The sequence below is a fragment of the Helianthus annuus genome, chromosome 15 (genome assembly GCF_002127325.2).
Source record: "Helianthus annuus cultivar XRQ/B chromosome 15, HanXRQr2.0-SUNRISE, whole genome shotgun sequence".
In the NCBI taxonomy this organism is placed as follows: Eukaryota; Viridiplantae; Streptophyta; class Magnoliopsida; order Asterales; family Asteraceae; genus Helianthus; species Helianthus annuus.
In genome coordinates this window covers 9,375,513-9,395,968 of record NC_035447.2, presented here as the reverse complement: position 1 = coordinate 9,395,968, position 20,456 = coordinate 9,375,513, and the positions used below count along the sequence as shown (strand labels likewise).

At 34.8% G+C, this 20,456-nt stretch overlaps 2 protein-coding genes across 3 annotated transcripts; one reads left to right on the top strand and one right to left on the bottom strand.

Moving 5' to 3' along the window:
- The first annotated feature begins 2,114 nt into the window (after positions 1-2,114).
- Positions 2,115-12,956, top strand: LOC110914757 (casein kinase 1-like protein 10). Of its 2 annotated transcripts, XM_022159498.2 has the most exons (12): positions 2,115-2,190; positions 2,270-2,310; positions 3,479-3,548; positions 3,630-3,658; positions 3,746-3,784; positions 3,861-3,956; positions 4,134-4,204; positions 4,338-4,399; positions 5,040-5,103; positions 5,252-5,342; positions 5,436-5,562; positions 12,744-12,956. In XM_022159498.2, the coding sequence occupies exons 1-12, from the start codon at positions 2,115-2,117 to the stop codon at positions 12,833-12,835; spliced, it is 858 nt and encodes a 285-aa protein (XP_022015190.1). In that variant the 3' UTR covers positions 12,836-12,956. The 2 variants fall into 2 exon arrangements, with proteins under 2 accessions (XP_022015190.1, XP_022015189.1); XM_022159497.2 differs by having other exon boundaries at positions 3,630-3,784.
- A 1,951-nt stretch (positions 12,957-14,907) lies between these two features.
- LOC110910508 lies at positions 14,908-17,183 on the bottom strand. The gene is made up of 7 exons (XM_022155153.2): positions 17,050-17,183; positions 16,913-16,976; positions 16,114-16,368; positions 15,984-16,013; positions 15,749-15,793; positions 15,422-15,657; positions 14,908-15,342 (listed from the first exon to the last, which is right to left on the bottom strand). Exons 1-7 carry the CDS (start codon positions 17,076-17,078, stop codon positions 15,015-15,017), a joined length of 987 nt encoding a protein of 328 aa, XP_022010845.1. The 5' UTR covers positions 17,079-17,183; the 3' UTR covers positions 14,908-15,014.
- Positions 17,184-20,456: the final 3,273 nt, after the last annotated feature.

Below are 20,456 nucleotides of genomic sequence, written 5' to 3'. Positions count from 1 at the left end.
TAGTGTGTATATTTTTTATAAATAAAGAAAAAACCTCTATCTCTCTAACTCTTCTTCTCCCTACCTCTCCAGCCACCACCAACAACCACCTTCGGCCACCACTCTCCAACCCACAACTAAATCTCTACCATTAAATCTCTTATAAAATAAGCACTAGATTGAAACTTCTGAAGAGGATTTTGCAGAATTTTACCTTAATTCTAGATTGTTTCTCCTTCAAGCTAAAAGTTAGATTCAGATGCAGATGGAAGAATAGCAGATGTTCTTGGATTAGAGGTGCAAATGGAAGAATAGCAGATGCAGATTTGGTTTAGATCTGGCACCAACGAGCCAACACGTTTGGCGGCAACTACGGTTTTGAATTGGGGAACCTACAGGCTTACTTGACTCTGGTCTATGGTGGTAGTACCGTAATTTTTGTGTGTGGAGGATAAAAACAACGCCGGTGAGATTGTGCTTCGACGGGACGAGTGACGGGATGACGGCGGCTAGTGACAGGGACGACGACTGAAAGGAGGCTAGTGACAGAGATTGTGCTTCGACGGGATGAGTTCTTCTTTATCATCGAACGAGAACAGAGCATGGCTAGTGACAGGGATATGACGACTAAAAGGAGGCGGCGACGGCTGGGTTTGAAACTTGATTTTGGGTTGTGTTTGTTGTTGATTTTGGAAACTGGTTGTTTTTATCATTGTCGGTGCGATTTGTGCTTCGATCTATGTTGGCGGAGGTGATGGTGGTTGGTGGAGGTGATCGCCATCATAAACCATGGCCTCTCGATCGCCGGAGTTGGGGTTTGAGATGAAATGCATCTGAATTTATGGTACCGGAGTTGGGGTTTGAGATGAAATGCATCTGATTTTAGGGTATTTATATAATCCATTTCCCCTCTTAAATTAAATCAGATTAAAAAGACATGTAAGCATGCCATGTAAGCATGCCACTTTGGATAAGAGGGTTGGCCATGTAGGATTACAAGGACACGTAGGATTAAAAAACAAACAGAGTTAGTGCTTGGTTAACGCCGGGGTGACATGTACACCAAACTGTCCAGTTGAGGGTGGTGGGAGCCAACTTGAAAGTTGGGCGTGGTATTGGCCAATTTTGCTTAGTTGAGGGTGATACAGTCCATTTCCCCTTCTTTTTTTTTTGAACGGCTAATTTCTTTAATCCCCTATCGTCTGTGGGACTTGAACCCAAGACCCCCCCCCCCTTCCCAACCTTGATGTTTTAAAGGCTTTTCTAATCATACCAATCTGCCAACTTTCATAACCAACTTAAAAGAAAAGAAAATTAGATATATTTAAGATAAAATAGTAAATCCTTATCTAAATAAGTAAAATACAGTCAATCAATTTATATAAAATAAACCTTATCTATAACTTATGGAAAATTTATATATTTCGAATCATACCAATCTGCCAACTTTCATAACCAACTTAAAAGAAAAGAAAATAAGATATACTTAAAATAAAATAGCAAATCCTTATCGTCACTAACCAAGTATTAGGTGGATTTTTTTTTAATTATTTGAAAGTTAATATCAATTTTGGAATTCGTATGAATTCTTATTAGATTTGATTAAATATTATTGATAATAAAAATTTGTATCAGATTAGATTTTAGATTTGATTAAATATTATTAATAATAAAAATTTGTATTAATTTAGATTAAATAATATTATTATTAGTATATTATTAATAATTTTAATCAATTAAATGAGAGAATGACAAGTGTCTCAAAACAGGTTTCTTTTATTAAAATAAATATATTTTATGAAACGTCTTTGAGAGGTATAGATGATACTTTATTTAAAATAAATATATTTAAAAACCATTTATTAAACCTGTGTACATTTGTTTTCTAACCTAGTAAAGAATATAAAAGGGAGAATCTTGTGAAACAAGTCTAATATATTTTGGGTATTGATACCCATAATAATTTATACTTGTAAGTTATAACACATAATACGTTATTTGCTTATATTCATGTCTTACATATAAATAATATAACATGTAGGCTTGTATTTTAGTTCTTGCTTGTACAACCCAACTCAAAAGATTTTTGGCGATTGTGGGTCAGAAAAAATCGTTGCTTTCTGTTGAAGTTAAACATGGATCTTGTGATTGATGGCAAGTTTAAGCTTGGGAAGAAGATTGGCAATGGATCTTTTGGAGAGATTTATTTGGGTAATTAATTATAAGTTCATCAATATTAATCTATGATTTGACTGTCAAGTCAATATTAATCTAATGTAAATTTTTTCAGGAGTAAATGTACTAAGTGGTGAAGAAGTTGCAGTGAAGCTGGTATGTAATGCTTTTGCTAGTTGCTTGCTTCACATGGTTATGTATGTATGTACATACGTACGTACGTATGGGTTGAATTCTTAAACCCTAACCTAACCCACATAACTTTTCGTGTGGTGTTGCACCACTTAAAATCGTGTCGTGTTCGGGGTTGTGTTTCAGGTCGACCATTTAATGTTTATTTATGAATATGAGTAATGCCTATTGACTTAGGAATAATTTAAATAATTAATTACCCCGGCTTAAATAGTTAAATGAAACCTTTTTGTAATTGTTGTTCTTTTAATTTGATTAGATAATTATAGACTAATGGCAGGTAGACGAGCAACAAGTTGCGCTGCTACCCCCTTCTGAATAGCAAACCCTACCCTGCTAAACACAAAATTCTGCCCTTAACATGCGCGGTGCTTACCACTTGCTGAACCCACTTGAGGAACCGCATCGCGTCAGGGGCGAAAAGTTTGGAGGATGGGTGGTTAGAACTAGTAAAATAAAATTGTTGGAAGTGAAGAGCTGATGAAAGGGTTCAAAAGGGAAATTAATTTCACTGTAAGAGTGGACGGGGCGGTCCAGTGATGGGCTGTATAACGCGTGCTCCCTTATGTCCTTCCCACCGCCACCATATCACATAACGAGTGATGGAATGTTTGAAAGTTTAACGCGTGGAAAAGTTAACGCCGTGATGGTTTGGGTTTGTGAGTGGAATTGTTGGTTGGGGGGAAATTGTTGGGTGTGGTGATGAGTGATGACCACCCCCACTAAAAATGGTTGTGAGTGATGGAAAAATGGTCAATGACATGGCGAAACTTGATTGGTGCTTGTGAGTGATAAATTCTATCACTAGTGAAACCACCCCTAGTCCCCTAAAGATAATAGTTAGAAGAAAAAATAGAAGTCAAAATATTTAATCTTTATTTTTTTTCTTACACTTTTCATCTTTAAAATCTAAAATTCTTGACTTTTTTAAAAACCCTGAAACGGGTCATCATGCTAACCCAGTTATTAATCAGGTCGTGTTTGGGTCAACCCAATTTTACAAAACAGGTCATGTTCGGGTTGACTTGTTTAATAAAAGCGTCGTGTCAGCCACCTAAAACCTTTTATTTCTTCGTGTAGTGTTAGGAATCGCTGCCCCTAATGTCATTGTATATGAATCTTAATCTGTCAGGAATATACAAAGACTAATCATCCTCAGCTTCTCTATGAGTCTAAATTGTACAAGCTTCTCCAAGGAGGAAGTGAGTCACGTCACGTCTCATTCTTATTATAATATTACTTTGTCGCGCGTTTTTTCATTTTTATTATTACCATACATACAGCCGGTGTTCCGCACCTAAAATGGGATGGTGTTACTGTTGATGGAGAATACAATGCTATGGTTATCGACCTTCTTGGACCGAGTTTGGAAGACTTGTTTAATTATTGTAATAGGAAGTTGACTCTGAAAACAGTTTTAATGCTTGCAGATCAGTTAGTAAGTATGCTGCATCATTTCACATAGGGGGTTTGTTAAATTTTGTGTATTAACGCTTGCTTATTCGTTCGTTCAGATAAACAGAGTTGAATATATGCATTCAAAAGGCCTTGTTCACCGCGACATTAAGCCAGAAAACTTTTTGATGGGTCTAGGGCGCAACGAAAATCAGGTGGTCTCTTTCTCATGCTTTATCATGTACGATGCGCGTTCAGTTATACCACCTAGCTTTTTTTATATATAATTTGTGGGTGTTTATGTTTCTAATGAAAGAGCCTTTTCCGTTGGGTAAAACTTGATCCTCTAACAAGTATACACCACATTTCGTGTGGTCTTGATTTGAACACAGGTGTACATTATTGATTATGGTCTTGCAAGGAAGTATATGGATCTTCAGACTCGCAAGCATATACAATATAGGTATTAAAGATTAACATTCAATATTGTTTTCGGGTATTGGTTTTGGGTGGTAGTATATTGTGTTATACATGATACAGTGGTATATATAAATTTTGTTGTTTGATCTGACACATTTATATCTATAAAATTTTAGGGAAAACAAAAATCTCATTGGAACGGCTCGTTATGCTAGTGTTAACACCCACCTCGGAGTTGGTAAGTGATGTTCACCGTCACATATCATATAATATCATATCAAAAACTTCTTTAGATATAGAGTTAACTTTCGTTTTGTTCCCTGTGATTTTGTCATTTTAACGGTTTTGATCCAATAGTTTAAAAATAATGAATTTCCTCCCTGATCTTTCGAGTTTGTCGCCAGTTTGCTCTCTGGCTCTAACTCAGTTAAAATGTTCAATTAAAAGTAGGGGTATGTCAATAGTTTACTCCCTGGCTCTAACTTAATTAAAATGTTTAGTTAAAAGTCGCAGTAGTCGTGGTCGGCATGTGGTAGTTGCAGGTGGTGTGGATGGTGGTGGCCGATAGAGAGAGTGGTTGGAAAGATGGGGGAACAGAAAAGAATTACTTATATACATGTAAATAAACAAGTTATAGGTTTATTTAGGTGAAAAGACTTACATGCCCTTGCTTTTATCTATAAAATTACCAAAATACCCTTCTAGTTAATGGATTTTTTGGATGGAGTTAGAGGCAGGGAGCAAAATGACGATAAGTTAGAAAAATCTGGGAGGAAAATGACTATTTTTAAACTATTGGGGCAAAACCGTTAAAATGACCAAATTACAGGGAACAAAACGGAAGTTAACTCTTAGATTTATTTGGTTGTGAATGGCAGAGCAAAGCAGGAGGGATGATCTAGAGTCTATTGGCTATATACTCATGTATTTCCTGAGAGGAAGGTTGAAATATATGTTTAACTTATAGACTAATTTTTTTTAAATTTCTAAATTATTTCTTTTCTTCTATATATGTTGCTATGAGTAGGATTATACTGGTACGTCTTTTTGTTTATTTTCTTTTCTTATCTATATGTGTATATTGTTTCAGCCTTCCCTGGCAAGGACAAGGACGCCAAGCGGACACTAAGAAGCAGAGATATGACAAAATTTGCGAAAAGAAGAAGGTTACGTCCGTTGAGGTACCATTTATATACACATAAATATAGCAATTTTGTGTGTTATACACTTTTAAAATGACTATTTTTTTTATCCCACTGACTTCTATCCTACAGTCGCTTTGTGAATCTTATCCTTCCGAATTCGCATCATATCTCCATTATTGTCGATCATTGCGATTTGATGACAAGCCAAATTATTCCTACTTGAAGAAGCTTTTTCGTGATCTGTTCATCAGAGAAGGTAGATATTATAATCCTGTAAGATTAAATATATTAAGTATTAATATTTAATCTATAGCCATCTTAATCATTTACATTATAGAGATCAAAATATATTAGAACCTATTATTTAATTAGTTGGTAATTGTTGATGGACCATATTACCCTTAGTAACTAATTAGGTTTCCTCCTGGGTGCTTATATAAGGAGAGTTATGTGGAGGTTTAAGGGTTACTCAGTTTCACAATTCACAGACCCCATAAGCCATAACATCATCACGAAACCTCCTCTCCATAACCGATACCCCTTTTCGGTTCTCTAAGTCCCCATCATCAGTCAGCACCCTAAGGAGGAACCAGATCAAGATGACAGGCATGTCGAACTCTATTACTGGATTCTCCTCTGCACTATCTGCTGTGACAGGTATGATTTGTATTGTTTTCCTTCATGCACAAACAGAACTGAACCAACATGTGGTATCAGAGCATATGTTGATTAGTCAGTTCTGTTTTCGTATCCATAATTCTGGGATTGAAACTTGGAAAACGGAATTTTTCTTTAAAAACCGTATGACCTTAACAGCCGGTTTCGAGTCATAAGAATCGACTCGAAATCATGATTTCGATGAAAAGATTAATTGTTTTTGTTCACCGAATTAACTGGATTATAATTTTAGCCGAAATCTGTTTAGTAAAACTATTAAAATTCAGGTTTCGGGTTCCAGAATTTTATTTTTATGATTAGGGTTCATCATGTTCATGTGAAAATTCGAAAATTCTGTTATGATTTGGAATGATTTAGGATTAATGGGTGTTTTTTCCATGTTTGATCTAATTTTATCTTTTAATTTTTATTCGAAACTGTTATTAGATAAACAGTTATTATTTTCGAAATATGTTGATAAAATTAGATCACTTTAAAACAGGAAATAATATCCCATAATCCCTTAGATTTCGAATTTTCAGTTATGTCATCACAATTAACAGCTGTAACAGGAAGTTTCGAGAACATGAGGTTGCTACTCGCAACCATGAGGTTGCTACTCGAGACCACGAGGTTGCTACTCGCAACCATGAGGTTGCTACTCGCAACCATAACGTCATTAGTCGAGACCATGAGGTTGCTACTCGCAACCATAACGTCATGACTCGCAACCATGAGGTTGCGACTCGCAACCATAACGTCATCACTCGCAACCATGAGGTTGCGACTCGCAACCATAACGTGAGTAGTCGAAACCGTAGTTGCGACTCGCAACCATAACGTGACTAGTCGAAACCGTAGTTGCGACTCGCAACCATAACGTCATTAGTCGAAATCGTGGTTGCGACTCGAAATCTCATTATTTAATCGTTAGTTCGATCCGCGCTAACGGGTGGTTTGCTATTAAATTATTGGTTTTTGTAATTATTTAGTTAATTAATGAGGATCAAATAATGTTTTACAGAAACCAAAATGACTTTACTTGAATGAGCTTCTGATGCATCATTTCTGGCCAAAGCTGACTTGATGCATCTACTTATCATCCAAGTATTACGAAAAGCTATGTTGTGTATGCATCATAAGCATGAATGTCTTTATTTCTGGCCAAAGCTGATCTAATTCATTCATAGATGGCATATTCAACAAGTGCATAACTAAAGTGTTTGTCTCAATTTCTGGCCAAAGCTGATTTGTTACAACCACTTTGCACATATGCTTAAATGATTACACTTCTGGCCAAAGCTGTTTTGTCTTCGTTTAAGTAGAATTTTAAGTAGTCTATTATTTTGATGTTAGTAATAGACGTATCACAACCTCTTCACATAATGATCCTTATATTAATGATCCTCAATTAATTTTTGTGATCATTTTGTCTGCCTTATTCTTAGTACCCATAATTTTACTCACTATAATTTTCTTCTATAAATCTATATCTCATCCACTCTAATTCCTAAGCCTAAAATGTTTTGCTTTATTTAAAGTTTCTATAAGAATTAGCTCTTAAATTAAATCCTTGATTATCTCTTAAGACACGATAACCTTATTGCTCTCTTCTGATAAGGCACTACAGAAGAAAAGTAGAGCATGATGATTAGGATAAATCGAACATGATGTCTCTTATGATAATCAAGAACTCTCTAACATAATTGCTATCACTAAAGTTATTCCAGATTAAGTTTTTCCTAAGACTAATCTATAATTGTGGAACAATTACAAGAACTCCTAAGGTGCATGTCTTTATTTAACTAATTATAAATTATATGGTTAAGTGGTATATGTGAATATATTATAATGTACAATACCATGACCCATAAAGTTAAGGGCTTACGCATGGAAATAAGTACATTTTCCAGTACATTACATACTAAGTTTTCATTTGTACAATTTGATGCATTATAAATCAGCTATAACACTCAAAAGTACCAAAGTATAACGAGTGTGTTGATAAGCAACATATGTACATAGAAATAAATGTTTGAAACTGGAAAATAAGATGTTATTCACCTTACAACCACTAAAACCTTAAGAGAGGATTGTTCTAAAGTCCATAGACAAATTACAAGTGCTAATCCCAACGTTAAGGTTCTTCAAGGGAAAATCTCACTGCATAATTATGTCATTAGATTAGGCATAAGCAACGAGACTATCCATTATTCTAAAGAACAGTTGGATAAATTAATTAGATAGAAACTTACTAATGATATTTAAGTCTGATAATTTTAATATTCCAATTAACACATGATTAGTTGACTCTAGTTCCATACGTTTCCTTACCAGAACTCGACAAATAACTAACATGAGAGTTAGTGACAAAATTAAATGTTAAGACTATAAGAACCATAATGAACAGTCTTCCAACAACGCTTTTCGATACCTTATATATTCTGGAGATTAATCAGAATACAGTATCATAATTAAGCAATGTTATGAAGGTTGTGAGGTTTGCATAGTCAACATAAAGTCACACTTATCTTAAACTCTCCTCTTATTTGTTCTAAATATCTGGATAGAAACATTACCAAGATGAAACTAGATGATACCTTATTTTTCACAACCTTTGTCATCATGCTAACGAGAATTTGACAAAAGGAAAATGAGACTTATAAATTTCATCCATTAGAACCAAAATTTATGAGAAATCATGACGTGGTTAATGAGGATGATTATTCATCTAATCTCATTTTAAGTGATTTTAAATCATGACGTTACAGCCCTAAATATTATTTGGCTTAAGGAATAAGTATGGGTCCATCATAAGTCATTCATTGACATTCGTGGAACTTATTCCAAATGGAATATTCAGACATAATTCATTTATCATTTGAAAGACTATCAACTTGTATCTAAACTTTGTCGCATATGGCCTACGGTCTTAGAAGAACTCTATTCATATATGTAGTTAATCAGATTTCTATTAAATATGTCCTTAAAGTTTCTTATGATATCTGGACATTAAAGAAATCAAATAAAGTCTAACATATATGTGATAGGTTCCCACGTCACGTAGCTCATTGAAACTTCTCTTGTAGCATTCTAGAGATATTAAAGATCAGTGGGAGCATTAAGTGTCTTAATAATAACTTGCAATAGTTGCAAGAGGTGGGGAAGAGTGTCATTAAATTCACACCTCTTGTACAAGACATCGCTCCATCACGACACTGTTCAATCAAACCTTATCTCCTTAAATCTAATGCTACTCTTACAAAAGTTTCATTGTTGCTTAATTGTGGGCGCACTTAGATTTCTTACCTAAACTAACATAATCCTCAACAAGAGAAACTACAACGATTAATGTCATTAATTTGTTTTCTCTATTAGAATTTGTTGGTCGTTAAGTATTGACCCTAAGCATGCTGAGTTCCTAAAGATTTCTAAGGTTAGTGGGAGCAGTCAAAGTCCTTATTATGACTTGCAAGGAATACAAGAGGCGGGGGGAAGAGTGTCATTAAATTCACTCCGAATTTAACTCCGATTACACCTCTTGTACACTATACTGTACCAACTCTTACAAACTTAGAATGAAAATGATAGCAACCTAACCAAGAGCTAATCCATAAAATTGAAACTTCTAATGAACCCAATAATCAACTCAGGAGGTCATCTAGGTTTAAAAGCCTACTAACTTTGATGATTTCATAACCTCCCTAATTGAAGTTGAAATGGATTTTGGAAATGTTTACTGATCCTATCTCTTCAAATTAAGCCATTAGTGTAAATCAATCATTTGAATGGAATATAACAGTTTTATAGTGAAACTGACTTTGTGTGTTCTTATAACGATTGGGATTTGATTAAGTTACCTAAGAGTGTTCATGACTAAACCAAATCCTAATATAAGCGTTAAGACACTCAAAAGCATGATTGATTGTCAAAGGTTGTACTCAGGAAGAGATAAATTATTAAAGAATCTTTATTGCATATCTAACAAAAGATTTCTTTGAGGATCATCACTGTTCTAGTAGCTTATAATAGTTTTAAGCTACATTAGATGAACATTAAAACGATTTTCCCTAATAAATGGCTGACACATTTACATGTTCATTAGATAGCAACCTAAAGTTTCAAACTGAAGGTTAAAGAACACTTTGTTTGTAAGCCAATAATATCCATGTATGGGTTAATGCAAACATCATAATGTGATGAAAAGCTAACGTAATTATTTTCATCAAGAATCAAGTGGATTAATGTACCTACCTCAAGATGAGTGGGAGCAACTAAAATAAACTTGTCTATATAGATGACATTCTTTGACAAGCATATGTTACATAAGTCAAAGCATTGTTAACACAAACTTTGATATAATAAAACTCAGAGATATCTCTTACGTGATTGATATCATAACATACTAAGATAGACCCAATGGGATATTAGTTTCGTTCCATAAGTTTAACATTAAATGGGTCCTTACATATGTAACAATCAATATTGCTCTCCTTTAGAGGATAATAGGATAAATGAGATTATTTATTTATGCTTCATTAATTAGAAGCCTTATGTAAGTTTAAGTCTATACTCGTTTAGATATTACTCATATTGCAACACACTAGATATGTCTAGATTAATGTGTAGCATCTAATGGAGTATTACAATATCTTTAAAAGAAACGAGAGACTACAATTTAAAGAAGAAGTGAGAATTAAAACCGGTTTATTACTCTAACTTTGAGATATTCAAAGATTATAAAATGCAGTTTTGGGTATATCTTTATGTCAGCAGACAAAACCTATTTCATGGAGGAGTCATAATGCACTGATATTAACAACCTAAGTTATAACGACATAACATGGTCACTAAATGTTGTTGGAAATTTAATCAGTGGACTCATAAGTTTATTAACTCCATATAATGTTTTGAAGAATTAGTGTGATAAAGTCAGCTACCATAACTCCTTGAACAGTAACAGTTCAAGAGGTGCTGCATTAAGTTTCGATACACAATTAATTAATTATTCGTTTATGAACGAATTGAGGAAACTAAGTTTTGTATCGAATACATTCATGATATGCTTAAGGATCCTATAACTGAAGGGCTATTACCCATAAGTCTTACTAAGAGAGCTCATAGACGGGTATTAATTAATGGCCATGCGCAACCGCATATCGTACTATGAATGACTAAGTATTAGTTAATTTTCCTCAAGTTTGATTTTGTATGTCTGTTAGAATATGTTCAACCGGTATAATGGCATATAGACAAATAAAAGTTACAAATCAAACAAAGGGCTTACGTGTATTTTGATCATGATGATTAGGTTTTAAATTAAGGCTATAGTATGATTAATGGGGGTCCTGAGTCGCATGATGATTCAACGGCTGTATTTCTCTGCTATAGTACTTGTTTAAGGCTAAAATGAGTGTTAACTCCTGATCAGGCTTATCTAATACTCATAGTAAATGATTACTCGGCTAAGTGGGAGAATGTAAGATTAAATATATTAAGTATTAATATTTAATCTATAGCCATCTTAATCATTTACATTATAGAGATCAAAATATATTAGAACCTATTATTTAATTAGTTGGTAATTGTTGATGGACCATATTACCCTTAGTAACTAATTAGGTTTCCTCCTGGGTGCTTATATAAGGAGAGTTATGTGGAGGTTTAAGGGTTACTCAGTTTCACAATTCACAGACCCCATAAGCCATAACATCATCACGAAACCTCCTCTCCATAACCGATACCCCTTTTCGGTTCTCTAAGTCCCCATCATCAGTCAGCACCCTAAGGAGGAACCAGATCAAGATGACAGGCATGTCGAACTCTATTACTGGATTCTCCTCTGCACTATCTGCTGTGACAGGTATGATTTGTATTGTTTTCCTTCATGCACAAACAGAACTGAACCAACAAATCCTATTTAACATAGATGTTGATGGTTCAGTTTGAAATCGTGAAACCATCCAAACTGGTTATCGGTTTGGTTTCTAGGTCGGTTTTTTAAAATCTATTGGCGGTCTTTCAAACCATAATGAACGGTTTAGTTTACCGTTTATATTCGGTAACACACCGAACTGGACCGTAGGATCTTGGGCTATGTAATTTGTTTATATTTTACTTGGCCCCTTAATTATTTCAAGTTGGACTAATGGACTATACACACTATTGGACTTTGCTTAGACCGGTTACCGGTTTGGTTTCACGGTTGGTTTTCTAAATTTGGCGTCTGTCTTTCACACCCTAACGAATGGTTTGGTTTACAGTTATACTCGTAAACGGTTGGAAACACACCAAACCGGACCGTAGGGTTTTTTGCTACGTAATTATTTTTATATTTTGCTTGGGCCTTTAATTATTTCAAGTTGGACTATATACATTACTGGGCTTTGCTTAGCAATACAATGCATCGAGTCGAGTTTTAAGTTTTAACCGTTCGAAAACCATCCCTTATTTTTTATTGTATTTTATGCATTTGTTATAAAAGGTCCAATAAGCCCAAAATCATGAAACCCACAATTTGATTCTTAGTTTGGTTCGGTTCGGCTTAATTTTTCCAACGGTTTAGTTTTGGTTCTCAATTGTCAAAACCATTACTAGCAATTTGACCTAAAATCCCCCCCCCCTTATGATAACTGTGAAAAAAAACACATGACCTAGAAATATAGCATCCTTAAATATACAAATAAAGGGCAGTCATTATTTAAGGAAAGAAAAGGATATCCGGAAATGTGGTCATGTTATAATCATTTTTGGTTCTCATAACAATAATAATTTTCTCAGGTTATCAGTTTGACTACGTATTTGACTGGACTACATTGAAGTATCCTCAAGTTGTGGATCGAGTTCTAGAGAAAGGGTCAGTATATCTTTAGTTCTCTATTGTTTTCGTCTCTCTCATAATGTTATACTAAAAACCAAAGTCGGTGGTGAATGCATCTCTCGGATTTGGTCCTTCCTTTTTTTGGTTTGGCAGATTTGGTCTTTCTAGCTAATAGTACAAGTCTTGAACCATGAGGTGCACACAATTAAAGCATGTTTGTGGAAGTTAGGCATCATACCTCTCTAAAAATTACAAGATGACCCTCCACTTTCTCCTATGTTTTTTTCTTTTAATATTTTTTTGACCAATCACATGTTGGCATGTGGCACACTCATAACCTTCTTTTTTGGTTGTTTATTTATAATTTTTAGAATATAATGTTTTATAAAATTATGCATACCGTTGCAACTTGCTTATTTTTATCTACGCTTCAATATGGGTTTCTTTCAAAACGAGTTTTGTGTGATAATGTACGAGTTAGAAATACACAAATGTACAAGTTGTCAAAATAAATTTTAAAATGCTATTTTTTTCTTTTTTTACATGGGGTTGTTATAAGTAACGTTTGGGTTTACATAAAGAGTAGTGGTGTCAAGCAGTAACAGATCAAGCTCATACGGTGAGCGTAGTGATGGCCGATCCAAGCGCCTAGGCACAGGAAGTGGTTGTGCGTCAACTATCCAACATAATTATTCTCAACCTAGTTTTGGGTCTAAATCATCATCATTTGTTCATCCAATAGCCTCAATCCAACATAATTATTCTCAACCTAGTTTTGGGTCTAAATCATCATCATTTGTTCATCCAATAGCCTCAAGAAGTGGCCGTGTCGATGCTCTTCTCAGCTTTGAGTTGCTAACCATTAGCACAAGGAAGAGGAAATAAATAAAGGCGGATTTAGATACTCCCTATAATATATTCATGCAAGGGCGATTGTTTTTTTTTTTTTTTTTTTTTTGGGGTTCTTACTATGCATGCATACATATTTTTGTAAAAGACACTTGAATCACTAGCATTATCGCATTAATCACATAGAAACGATAAATGTATTTCATTAACTCGAATCACTAGCATTGTCGCGTTAATCACTTGTAAACTTAATGATTCATTTCATATTAAGTTATAAATGAAAATTGATCATCAAATTTAAGGTAGATGCTAGAAGTGGATGAATGTCTAAACAAGTTTGGTAACTTTTAAATGTCCAAACAATTTACCCACATTGTTTACTAGAAAATAGAAAGATATCTATAATGAAAATAATGAATAAGAAACCATCCATTCACAATATTTTGATTGGAAATAATTTTAAAAAATCCATAAATTGTTAATTCTAAAACAAAGTTTCATAAAAGGTTTACAAGATGGTGAGTTGCAAGTATTTGGACCATGGAGTGAAATTTGCTCTCCAAAAAATATACATAAACGAAAGATATCGATGATCACTAGGTTTTACTTCTAGATATTAATTTTTAAGTTGGTATACATCTTTGAAAATAATAAGAGTCGGTCAGTCTCGACAGGCGGTGACTCGTGTGGAGGGTGCAACTTCTGTCTAAGGGCAGGAGGCCTGAAATTTTCTCGGAGAAAGTCAAATGTCCCATTCTACTGAGGCGTGGGCCCGTTAATAGTCCTCGGGACAGAATGGGGCGTGGCCAGGTCGTCTGGCTTGAATCATCCGTCTGTTGAGAAGTTCACCTTTCAAAAAATAACACCAAGCATAATATTTGAACATTTGGGAAGTTTAGAAATTAAGTTTTGTAATTAGAGTAGGACTATATAAATAATCCTCACATAGTCGTGTGATTTTCAGTAAGAAATGATATTATACACACTAGTGGGAATGCCCGCACGTTGCGGCGGGTGTGCTGACGGCTTCACCACATGTGTACCATTATTGGTTCAAATCTGTCTGCTACATTAGTTTACTTTGAACTTGAAAGTTTCTTCCTTTCACTTCACAAGGTCAAGCATCACCTATTTCCAAACTATAAATTTCCAACAAAGTTGTGCTCTATGTTGTTGTAATATAGGCCTCGGGAGTTTTTCAAAAAACTTTTGCATTTTTTCACTTTTAACCCTAAGATTTTAATCTCTTGCATTTTACCCCTTTGACTTTTTTACTTTTACCAAAAAGCTTTTCATCTTTTATAATTCAACCCCCAACACTTTTTTGTTTTCAACTTTGGTCCCCCATACTTTTCATCTTACATAAGTTTTTCGTTTTACCCCTACTTAGAAACTCCCACAAACATCAAACGCACATCATCCTCAGAAGCGGCCTCTAAACGATGGTAATCAATACCAAAGCAGGAACATATTTTACAATAGAATGACAACTGCTCCGGGGACAGTTCCCAAAGGATAGGCGTCTGACGTGAGTGAATAATCCACATAGTAGCAATCATGCTTTGTCGCGAGAGACGGGTCTGCTCATCATACTCAAACTCCACATGCGCGCCTGTAAAAGAGGAGATAGGGGTGTAACCAGACATATCGTATCTAGGCTTACGTGTGGGGTCATAGCTTTCAACTTCTTTGCTGGCTCGGTCCCGTTTGCTGCAAAAGGAAAGAAAATGAGCATAATAAAAACCTTTAAAATGATAAAAGGGGAGATAGAGAAAAGAAAAGGGCATACTATTTCCAGCCAGGTGGCAGATGAGAGTGGAAGTAGTTGCAAAAAAACCGAATTTTTTTCTCAACCATTTTCAATTTTGTGGTTTTGGTGGGCGACGACTTGATGATAGCAACTGCTTGCTTGAGCAGCAAATAGAGATGATAAGGAATACAGCGAGGTTGGGTGCGTTCAGTATATTCACCGAATTTGAATGGCCCCAAAAGGCGGGGCCTGGCGAAACCAATCACTCGCGTTAGCTATAAACCAACCAAAAGGTTTAGCAAAAACATAATAATAATTTCCTAAAATGAACCAAGATAGATAGGTTTATTATGTGATTAAGAATACCTCATCAACTGACGAGATCCCATCTGGGGAGAGGGGGGGTTCTTCCTAAACAATCACAGCAGCAAAGCAAATAAATTACATGGGTAAACAAAGTCCAATGGCCCCTCTAAGAGATGAACCAAAAGGTTTAGCAAAAACATAAATTATTATTATTATTAACCCTTGTTTCATACCAATCAATCAATCCCTTTTAACCAAACCAAATCAACTAACTGTGATAACAATAATAGCATACCTCGTCTGATGAGATCCACCCATCTGCCACCTAAACAAATAACAATAATAAATTAAATTAGATGGGTAAACAAACAAAGTCCATGAAACATAATTTCCTAACTACTAAAACCGATGTACTAGGTACCTGCCTGCAATGATTCGTATCTGAAAGGTGGTATGTTCCCACAGGAGGAATGCAATTTAAGATAAAATGCTTTGGCATACAAATTCCACTTCATGTATTCCTCAGTAGCAGCAAGCCTCCCTGATACAAACAAGTAAAAAATTTCGCTAAACTCACTATGTGAAAGATGAAAAGCATCATCGATAGAGCAAAGCTGCGGCATCATCTTGAACTCTTCACAACTAAGCTTCAACACCTCCTCCTTCAACAACAAGGTGGTCTAAACAAACAAATCAAGAATTATGAGTAAACTTCCGTTTTGCTCCCTGTGGTTTGGTCACTTTAACGGTTTTGCTCCAAACCTTTAAGAATAGCCATTTTACTCCCTGATGTTTCGGTTTTTTTGCCAGTTTGCTCCCCGCCTCTAACTCCATCCAAATTGTTTGTTTTTTCCATTTTGCTCCCCGCAGGGAGCAAACTGGCAACAAAACCAAAACATCAGGGAGTAAAATGGCTATTTTTAAAGGTTTGGGGTAAAACCGTTAAAGTGACCAAACCACAGGGAGCAAAACGGAAGTTTACTCAAGAATTATTATTATTATTAATAAGCATTCTTTGCTTTGTTTCAAGTCAACAACAACAGCAGCAGCAGCAACAACAACAACAATAATAATAATAATAATAATAATAATAATAATAATAATTCTAAGTAGTAATTCGAATTTAGTACTTATTCCTTAAGTTAACGGATGATTGATTCAACCAAAAATTATAATTTAGAGATTGGGCGGGTAAATGATTAACAGGTAATGAAATAGACTTACACCCTGAGAGCTCTTCATCTTCCTCTTCCTCTTAGATGTTGTAGAAGATGCCTTGTTGTTGTTACTGAACAGAAATTAGCAAATCAGAATCAGTTGAATCGCTAATTATTATGAATTGAACGAAGAATACGAAATACCTCCTCTGCTGCTGCTGGCTCTTCATCATCTTGTTGCGATGATGAAACCCTAACGAACGAACGCAGGTGAATGAAGAAACCCCCTTTTTGATTGATGATATATTCACACATTTCTCCTTTCTAAACCATCTATATTACATATTTCTCCTTCCTAAACCATCTATATTACATATTTCCCCTTTTAATTAAAAATTCTATTATTAATTACTATTTTACCCTTAATAAACTTATTCAATGAATATTTACATATTTCCACTTTCTAATATCAGTTACATATTTTACCCTTTACACCCAACTTTTGTGAAACTCAAATCATCTTTTCTTTCAAACCTACCATAAATCGAAACCCAACATAAGACGAAACCATTGATAAACTATTTTACCCTTAATAAACTTATTCAATGAATATTTACATATTTCCTTCACCAATCATCATCCGTTGATAACGGCAACCCTCTAGGGTTATTTACAGCCATTGGTTCCTCATCGATCGGCTTAACGACGGACAAATATTTGCTCCCTGATGCGTCCATCATCAAAGACTCCGGACGACCTTATGATAATTCCATTTCAGTAAACCGTCATACGTAGAGTTAATAAGGTCCAACAGTACGAACGGGATAGCAGCCTTTGGGTTAACAATCACTGGCTCCAACCGAATATTTCTGTTTAAACCTTCTTTAGGAACCGACCCGTAATACTCTATATCGTGACCACCATTCCTAAGATGTCTAGCCGCAAGAGCACGTTCTTTCAAATCATTCAACTGCGGGGCGACAATCGACAGCTCGAAATTCTTTTCAACAGGCTTTGCGCGAATCTTGGCAGACTTCCTAACAATCAAATGGATCACCTGTTTATTATTTAAATTCCCCGTGCAGTGCGGCGAGAAGTCTGTGTATGCATAAAACTTTAGGTAGTTGGATAGTTTCTTTTCTTTGTGGTACAATAATCAAATTTGCAAGTATGTACAAACATATCTACCTGGACAAACAGAAGTACATCTCTGTTTTTTTTTATAGAGAAAGTGATGATTGTCTGCGTTTATTTCAAAGAAGAACCCAACCGATTAAACAGAACTAAGCAAGCAAAATGTGAAAGGTCAAATATAATACCATTACAGTTGAATAGTTTTTTTAAAAGGAAAAATTACAAGTTTTGTCCTTTATCTTTATTCCACTTTTCAGGCGGTGTCCTTTTTTACTAATGTTGACAGGTGGTGTCCTTTACTAGGTATTTTGTTGCAAGTTTAGTCCTTTACACCCAACCCAATTAAAAAACCCTATTAATTGTTGACAGGCGGTGTCCTTTACTAAGTATTTTGTTGCAAGTTTAGTCCTTTACCTAGGTATTTTGTTGCAAGTTTAGTCCTTTACACCTAACAATTAACAGGGTTTTTTGACTGGGTTTGGTGTAAAGGACTAAACTTGCAACAAAACACCTAGTAAAGGACACCGCCTGTCAACATTCATAAAAAAGGACACCGCCTGAAAAGTGGTATAAAGATAAAGGACAAAACTTGTAATTTTTCCTTTTTAAAAATGGCAGAAGCATATATACAGAACACATAAAAGTTTTGAGTGATTCTCATGAAAGTGTTGGCATAGAGTTGAAAAGATACCCATGCTTAGACCACAAACGCCCATTTTCCCGTAACCTGCTTCAGCATCTAACCAATGAAGAAGACTGAGCGCTTCTTCAATCGTAGTTCTTCCTAATAAAAGCAGATCACTCACACATAACAGTTTTGACCCGCTTTGCAGAAATGGGCGTCTTTGTCCATAAAACGGGCTGCATGGTTTTTTAATAAGAGTTAAGGATACTAATATATGAGCAGTCGAATCAAAACACAAGATTAATATAGCTCAAGTCACAAACTCAACATCTCTAATTCCATTACCACATAACATTCTACTTATAACTAGTTAACTTCAACCGACATCAAAATACAAATTGAGCATCTATAAATTTTAAAATCAAACTATACTTTAACTACGCTAAAATTACAAATACAAAAAATCAAATGTATCAGTCCTAAAATTAATTCAAAATAAATCATTTTAAACCCTAACTAATCTGAAAATCTATCTACAACCGTTGGATCTATCCAAGCCCTAACAAATCAATACAAACTTCGAACAGGCATATAAGTAACCATACATAAAAAAAAAGGATTTATAAAGCGAATTAGTAATCCCATAAAGCGAATCTCGATGTAATGGTTCTTGACCGAACACCGCCAAACAAAACAAGAAAACTGATCTGAATTACAAAAGTGATTGATCGAATACCTAACCTGTAATAAACAGTATACAATTACAACCTACAACACATAACTTACGAGGATTGGGATTCACCGGTTGGGGGATTGGGAACGTCATTTGGTGATTTCTGAGCTCTTACAATTTCAGAATCATCATATCATATCATATCATATCGATTCCAGTTATTGCTAATTGGGGAATCGTTCAAGTTCAGTTAAATTTTGATTTAAGTCTCATCTGATCAACTATTTAAATTGTGTACGTTGGGGGATTGGGAACATCGTTTGGGATTCACCGGCTTTGGAGATGAAGGGGTTGACGATACATTCAATTTCAATAAAAGGTATATATGAAATCCCCTAATTACCCCTCCAGTGTCTTAAAATTTTAAGAAAAATCCCTTTAAATAGCTTACACGTCCTTATACATGATGTTTCATAACTTGTAAACATAGTAAAATTACATTCTTGTCCATCATTTCTCCTTTATATAGTACTAGGTTTTTACCCGGGATTGCTTCACGGGCTCGGGAAAGTTATTTAGATTAATTAATTACTATTTGTTTGTAATACGACCACATTACATCAACCATCTAATTCGATTAAACAACAATGTCTTCAGATCACTGGATTAGATCATGAACTCATATTAGAGGACAAACAAAAGCACAACATGACCATATGAATAATATCATTTCCACTTTTACTTCAATGCACTTACATGATAGGGTGATTTGGGATTTTGAAAAAATCTTTGTTTTTTTTACCTCTTTTACAAAATAAGATGTTGACCAAATTTGAAACAGATGTTGACCAAAAGTCAATAAGATATTCACAAATAGTCAAACAAATGTTGAACTTAAACATATGTTTGGTTTAAGGCCAAACATCTCTTTATGGCCAAACATCTGTTTAAGTCCAAATATCTGATATAGAAGGAGAACATTTGTTTAAGGCAAAACATCTGTTTAAGGTCAAACAACTGTTTAAGTCCAAACATCTGATATAAAAGACAAACATCTGTTAAAGGCCAAACAACTGTTTAAGCCTTAACAGATGTTTAACTTGTTAAGATCTAGTGTCTTCTCACACAGTTTTCCTCTTCAAAACACTGTTGAACCTTACATGGAAAGTTATTTAAAAA

What these genes read in the sequence shown, in the direction of transcription:
- LOC110914757 (XM_022159497.2), top strand. Translation starts at nt 2,115, where the DNA reads ATGGATCTTGTGATTGATGGCAAGTTTAAGCTTGGGAAGAAGATTGGC. An exon ending in TTTTGGAGAGATTTATTTGG is followed by an intron (nt 2,191 to 2,269) that starts GTAATTAATTAT and finishes AAATTTTTTCAG; the next exon opens with GAGTAAATGTACTAAGTGGT. An exon ending in TAACACCCACCTCGGAGTTG is followed by an intron (nt 4,400 to 5,039) that starts GTAAGTGATGTT and finishes TGTGAATGGCAG; the next exon opens with AGCAAAGCAGGAGGGATGAT.
- LOC110910508 (XM_022155153.2), bottom strand. Translation starts at nt 17,078, where the DNA reads ATGATGAAGAGCCAGCAGCAGCAGAGGAG. An exon ending in AGATGAAGAGCTCTCAGGGT is followed by an intron (nt 16,369 to 16,912) that starts GTAAGTCTATTT and finishes TTGTTTGTTTAG; the next exon opens with ACCACCTTGTTGTTGAAGGA. An exon ending in GGTGGATCTCATCAGACGAG is followed by an intron (nt 15,794 to 15,983) that starts GTATGCTATTAT and finishes GTGATTGTTTAG; the next exon opens with GAAGAACCCCCCCTCTCCCC.